The sequence below is a fragment of the Papaver somniferum genome, chromosome 7, assembly GCF_003573695.1.
Source record: "Papaver somniferum cultivar HN1 chromosome 7, ASM357369v1, whole genome shotgun sequence".
Classification (NCBI taxonomy): domain Eukaryota; kingdom Viridiplantae; phylum Streptophyta; class Magnoliopsida; order Ranunculales; family Papaveraceae; genus Papaver; species Papaver somniferum.
The window spans coordinates 262,095,328-262,101,648 of record NC_039364.1 but is presented as its reverse complement, the minus strand read 5'-3'; the positions used below and the strand labels follow the sequence as shown (position 1 = coordinate 262,101,648).

The 6,321-nt window shown below is 37.8% G+C and overlaps 1 protein-coding gene across 1 annotated transcript; it reads left to right on the top strand.

Annotated features, from left to right (window-relative positions):
- The first annotated feature begins 3,816 nt into the window (after positions 1-3,816).
- Positions 3,817-5,120, top strand: LOC113293722 (zinc finger CCCH domain-containing protein 9-like). Its single transcript, XM_026542263.1, has 2 exons — positions 3,817-4,407; positions 4,571-5,120. Exons 1-2 carry the CDS (start codon positions 4,117-4,119, stop codon positions 4,892-4,894), a joined length of 615 nt encoding a protein of 204 aa, XP_026398048.1. The 5' UTR covers positions 3,817-4,116; the 3' UTR covers positions 4,895-5,120.
- The last annotated feature ends 1,201 nt before the right edge of the window (positions 5,121-6,321 follow it).

Sequence of the window (6,321 nt, the reverse complement as noted above, 5' to 3'; positions counted from 1 at the left end):
ATTATGACTGCTGTCACTATACCCAACAATTCCTTTTGATCCTCCTCGACCATACTTCAATACACAACTGATTGTTCCTCTTAGATATCTCAATATCTGCTTTATTACATCACCATGAGACTTGTGTGGACTCTGCATATAACGGCTTGCTACTCCCACAGAGAAAGCCAAATCTGTTCTTGTGTGTAACAAGTATCTTAGGCATCCAACATTTCTTCTATAACTTGTTGGATCAATCTCAGCTTCTTCTTGTGCCTTTGAAACTTTAAGTCCAAACTCCATTGGTATCTTAGTTGGATTACAAGTTTCAAGTCCTGCTTTTTTCAGAATTCTCCTTGCATAAGCTTCTTGTTTAATTTGAATCCCATCTACTTCTTGATGGACTTCTATGCCAAGGTAATAAGTGACTTTTCTGAGGTCTGACATCTCAAACTTTGATGACATTTATCTCTTGAACTCATTGATCACCTTAAGGGAGTTGCCAGTCAAAAATAGATCATCTACATAGACTGCAATCAAAAGAAGCATTCCTTTTTCTTCTCTTCTGTATACTGATGTTTCTTTAGAGCACTTAACAAATCTGATTTCTCTTAAGATTTGATCTAACTTTGTATTCCAGGCTCGAGGAGCTTGTCTTATACCATATAGAGCTTTTGATAACTTATAAACCTTATGCTCTTGTCCTTTTACTTCAAAACCTTCTATTTGTTCAACATACACATCTTCTCGCAATTCACCAGGTAAGAATGCTGTCTTAACGTCTAAGTGGTGAATTTCCCATGAGTTTGATGCTGCTTCTGCTATTAAGAGATGAATTGTCTCTAGTCTAGCAACTGGTGCGAAAACTTCATCAAAGTCTATGCCTGATTCTTTAACGTATCCCTTAGCTACAAGTCTTGCCTTATATTTGTTGACAGTACCATCAGCATTCCGTTTTATTTTGAATATCCACTTAAGACCAATCACTTTTACCCCACCTGGCTTATCAACTAGAAACCAAGTCTTGTTTCTGTTGATTGAAATAATTTCTTCTCTACATGCTTGTGTCCATTTAGTCGAGACCTTTGCTTCCTGAAAATTCCTTGGTTCATCATTAACAGAAAGTAGCATAATCTCACATTATTCTGCAGCTTGAAGAACATAATCCTCCAGATACTGTGGCTTTTGTATCTGTCTTGTTGATTTTCGCAGTGGAATGGGTTGAGTTATTTCATCGATCTCCTCCTCCTCTTCTTCTTCTTCTTTTTCTTCTTCTTCTTCTTCTTCTACTTCTTCGTTATTCTCAGTGTTTTCATTATTCTCTTCTTCTTCTTGATTAACATCATTGTTTCCATTGGTATTGATGATTATGGGTCCTTCTCCTTCATCAATTACTTGACCCCATCTCATGTGAAACATTCCTGGATCCCTACTTGGTCCATCATTAGTTTCTTTCCAGTTCAAGTTTGCTTTTTCATCGAATACCACATCTCGACTCATTATTACTCTTTTCGTTGTTGGATTGAATAATCTGTAAGATTTGGATCCAGGCTCAATTCCTAGATGCACAAGAGTCTAAGATCGATCATCCAGTTTCTTAAGAGTTGCAGAATCAACTTTTGCGTATGCTTTGCAACCAAACACTCTTAAATGATCTATGTTTGATTTTCTCTTTCACAAACTTTCATATGGAGTCATGTCTTTCAGATCTTTCGTAGGTATCCTGTTTATTAGGTATGTGGAGTGTCGTACAGCTTCTCCCCATAGATAATTAGGTACCTGCATAGCCTTTAAAGAACTTCTTGTCATCTCCATTAGAGTCCTGTTTCTCCTCTCCACCACTCCATTTTGTTGTGGTAGCCCTCAAACCATCTTGTTCTGAGACATAGTTTTTAAGGTTCTGAAACTTATGTGTCCTAACCTTGCGTGCCAGTTCCATGTCTGATCTTCCAGTCTCATATTCAGACACAATGGCCTTTCAATCATGAGACTTATCTTGTAGAGTCTATTCTGTGAGCGTGAGACTCTAACTAAAAGTCTTCCACTTGGGTCATGAACTGTTAGATAATCTTGTCGCATTCTAACATCACATCCAACTTCTGTAGCTTGTCCTAAACTTAGAATGTTGCTTTGTAAGTTTGGGATGAAGTAGATGTTTGTGACAAGCTTCTGTTCTCCGGTCTTGCTCTGAAATAGAATTGATCCTTTCCCTTCAATTTCTACAGAAGATCCATCCCCAAACTTCACTTGTCCTTTGGTTTTCTTATTGAGTTCAGAAAAGTAGTATCTCTTACCAGTCATGTGATTGCTGGCTCCATTATCTAAATACCAGATTCCTTGTTCTCCATCCTTTGATTCGTAGTTATTTGGTATTAGTTTCCCTTCGTTTAAGAATACAACTTCGTGCATGAAAAGAGTTGTATCTGCTTCCTTTGTTTCATTCTTGTTTGCTTCTTCCATCTTTTGTATTCTTTCAGGGCATACAGAGGAGAAGTGTCCTGGTTTATCACATTTGTAACAAATAATGTTTGATCTATCCTTCTTTTCTTTCCATTGGTTTTGATCATTCTGACTTGTTGTTCTATCTTGTGAGTTAAACCTTCCTCCCCTTCCTCGGCCTCTGTTTACTCTACCGCATCTTCCACGACCTCTTCCTCTTGTCGCAGAGTTTTGTTGGTAATAGTTTGTGTACAAGAGTTTTCCTTGAGTTTCTCCATTGTTTTCTTCATCAAGGATTCTCTCTTCATATGCTTTCAATCTTCCAATTATATATTCATAGCTAGTCTTCTTTAAATCTAAGACTTGTTCGAGAGAGGCTATGATATGAATATACTTGGATCTTGGTAAACTATTGAGAAACTTCTTTACCAGTTTATCTTCATCAATGGATTGTCCAAGTGACGCAGCTTTTGAGGCTATCTCTGATAGCTTTCCTGCTAAGCTATCAATAGTATCAGTGTCTTTCATCTTCATTCTTTCAAATTCAGACATTAAGGTTTGCAGACGGGCTTCTTTAACTCGATCAGCTCCGAGATTACGTGCCTTTATTACATCCCAAATTTTCTTTGAAGTTTCCTATTCACCAACTTGTAGAACAAGACGTTCTGGTATTTCTTGAAAGAGTAATCCAATGGCAACATTGTTTTTGTCTGGGTCCAATGTACCGGGATCAATTGTTTCCCACACCTTGTATATTTTCATTAGTACCTTCATTCTCATGGCCCATGCTGTGTAGTTTGTGGCGTTGAGGATTGGAACTTGTATTGATGGTGGCGTGAACTTTTTTGCACCCACAATGGTGGTTTCGTTTTCCATGGCTCAGAAACAAGCTCTGATACCAATTAATGGCAAATGCAAGATGAAACTTAGCTTATATAAAGACAACTCTCTTTATTGATGTTTAGAAAATCTCTCAAAACTAAACACAAGCTCTAATCTTGCTCATATGATCAACCACAACTTTGGTGACCATATATATATATATATATATACAACTATGAATCTCTTTTCTTAGTCCTATTACCTTATTACATGTCTTTCCTTTTCTTAGAACTAGATGACTTCTAATTCCCTTAGGATTACATCAATTTCCTAATCTTGTCCTAACCAGCTTGTTAGTGACTTCTATGTTGAAGTTAATCCAACATTATTTCTCAGGATTTCTCCTTTATCCTGCCAAAATCATCAATCTATAACTCACTCGCTTCTCCATCTTCTTCTTCTAATCGAAAAACAAAAGAGGATCGGCGTCGATTCACTCGTCTCATGATACGGCGTCAAGAAATTGAAAATATCTATGCATTATGTGGTAGCAGTCTCAAACTATGGTTGAATAAAGATGATAATCTAGCTCGTGATAATGAAAAGCTCCAATTGGTAAACGCAGATCTGAAGAATCGGTTGGTTTCTTCCATCATCGACGATTTTCGTTCTCCAAGCATCATCAGAGATAACGGAGGTACTAGTGGTGGACCTAACAACCGAGTTGCACCGAGTTGTGAAGCTGATCCAGTTACGAGTCCAACAAGTGTAATTGGGAATATTAACCAAGGATTTGAAGAGAATTCAGTTTAATTTCAGCCAGAGAGAGCATCTCTGCCGAAGACCATCTCCGTTCGTTCTAGTGCTTATATTAAGATGAATGCTGGTACAAATACAACTGCTCCTCCTTTCAACAGAATCACCGGCAGACATCGTGCTGCTGCAGTTACGAGTCCAACCAGGGTAATTGGAAATATTAACCAGGGATTTGAAGAGAATTCAGTTCAATTTCAGCCGGAGAGAGCATCTCTGCCGAAGAGCATCTCCATTCGTTCTAGTTCTTATTTTAAGATGAATGCTGGTAGAAATACAACTGCTCCTTCTTCCAACAGAATCACCACTGACGGACTTCGTGCTGCTGCTACACCATTCTTTCCTAGAACTTCGGTAAGAATTATCCGTTGAATTTCTGAATTATGATGATTTTTTTCCGATTCATTGATAAATTTTGTTGTATGTATTTGGATTTAAAAGAAGTTTTTCAAAAAAAAAAATTGTTGCAATATTTAGATTTGATTAGTAGTAATTTTTTGTTGTATGAATGGAACAGCTACGAGTGCATATGCCTACTCTTTCTGCTGTAGATGAGAAGAAGGACCCAGTGCCAGTGGAATTGGATGCATACGTTCAAGGAATGTACAAGACCGAGCTATGCAATAAATGGGTACAAACAGGTGTATGTCGATACGGGGACCAGTGTCAATTTGCGGATGGATTTGGTGAACTGCGTCCTGTGGTTCGTCATCCTAGATACAAAACTGAAGTTTGCAGAGAGATTTTAAATGGAGGTTTCTGTCCTTATGATCATCGGTGCCATTTCCGTCGTGTCCTGACTGATCAAGAGAAGCGTGCTGCCGGTATTACTTGTTCTTAGCTTCTACCTACGTGTAAGATGTGAATAAGCAAAATGGGGAGTGATGAAGAAATACGGAAAAAACAAATGCAAAAAAAAACAAAAAAAAAGGAAAAAAGCAACAGAAAAGAAGGAAAGAAAATAGGAAGCTAGTACTAGAGACTAGAGACCAGAGTACATATAAAAAGAGTAGGCATATCAGAATCATAAAGACAGAAAAAACAAAAATAGAAGCACACATGACATGACATGACATGAGATAAAGTCATTGGTAATGATAATAATAACATTAGGGGGTTGTTGGGTTGTTGCACATTATTGGATTTACTAAGCATTGGGTTCATTTAGGAAGGCAGAAGAGAAGAAGAAATGGCGCAAGAAATGATATTTTGTTATGATATTCAGGGAATTTTTGGTATCATAATCATCTACCGCATTGTCGGTATTTCTTGGGGTTAAGACTGTTTCCTTTTCTGTTTTTTTTTTCTTCTTCTAGGATTTTGCTGTTACTCTAGGGGATATCTGGGAAGAGGTACTTGTTGAGTAGTCACGTTAAATAGTGGACTGAGTCCAACTACAAAATAGCCCAAATATCCATTTTGTAATAATGAATTTTTTTGCACTAGTGAAACGACAAGGTGTAGAAATCAGAAGATTTTCTTATTATGAAAACCTTGATTACAATATTTGTATTCCCTTAGGCTAAATAGGAAGATGACTAAAAACATATTTGCTAGCATTAACTCAAAATAATATCTTTCCTAACTATTATATTTCTTAACCATATAGACAGTATATGCATAAATATACAAAATCTCCTAATACTCCCCCTCAAGTTGGAACATGGAGATCGCGAATGCCCAACTTGCGAAGAAGTAGCTCAAACTGAGGACAACTCAGAGCTTTGGCGAAAATGTCTGCAAGCTGAGCGGTTGTGCGAACATGAGAAGTAATAATAGCGCCAGACTGAATTTGATCTCGTACATAATGACAATCAATCTCAATATGTTTTGTGCGTTCATGAAAAACAGGATTAGCAGCAATATGAAGTGCGGATTGACTATCACAGTAAAGACGCATAGGCTGAGAGTGAAACACACCTAGAGATTTCAATAATGTCTTTAGCTATGTGAGTTCACTACAAGTATGAGCCATAGAACGGTACTCGGCTTCAGCAGAAGAACGAGATACTGTGTGTTGCTTCTTTGTCTTCCAAGATATAGGTGAGCCTCCCCAAAAAATAAAATAATCAGTAAGCGAACGACGACTAAGTGGGCAGGAGGCCCAATCAGAATCACAATAAGCAGTAAGTTGGAGAGCACTATCCTTGCGTAAAACAATCCCTTGACCCGGATGGCCCTTTAGATAACGAAGAACTCGAAGAGCAGCTTCCCAATGAGATACCCGAGGAGACTGTATAAATTGAGCCAACACATGCACCGAGTAAC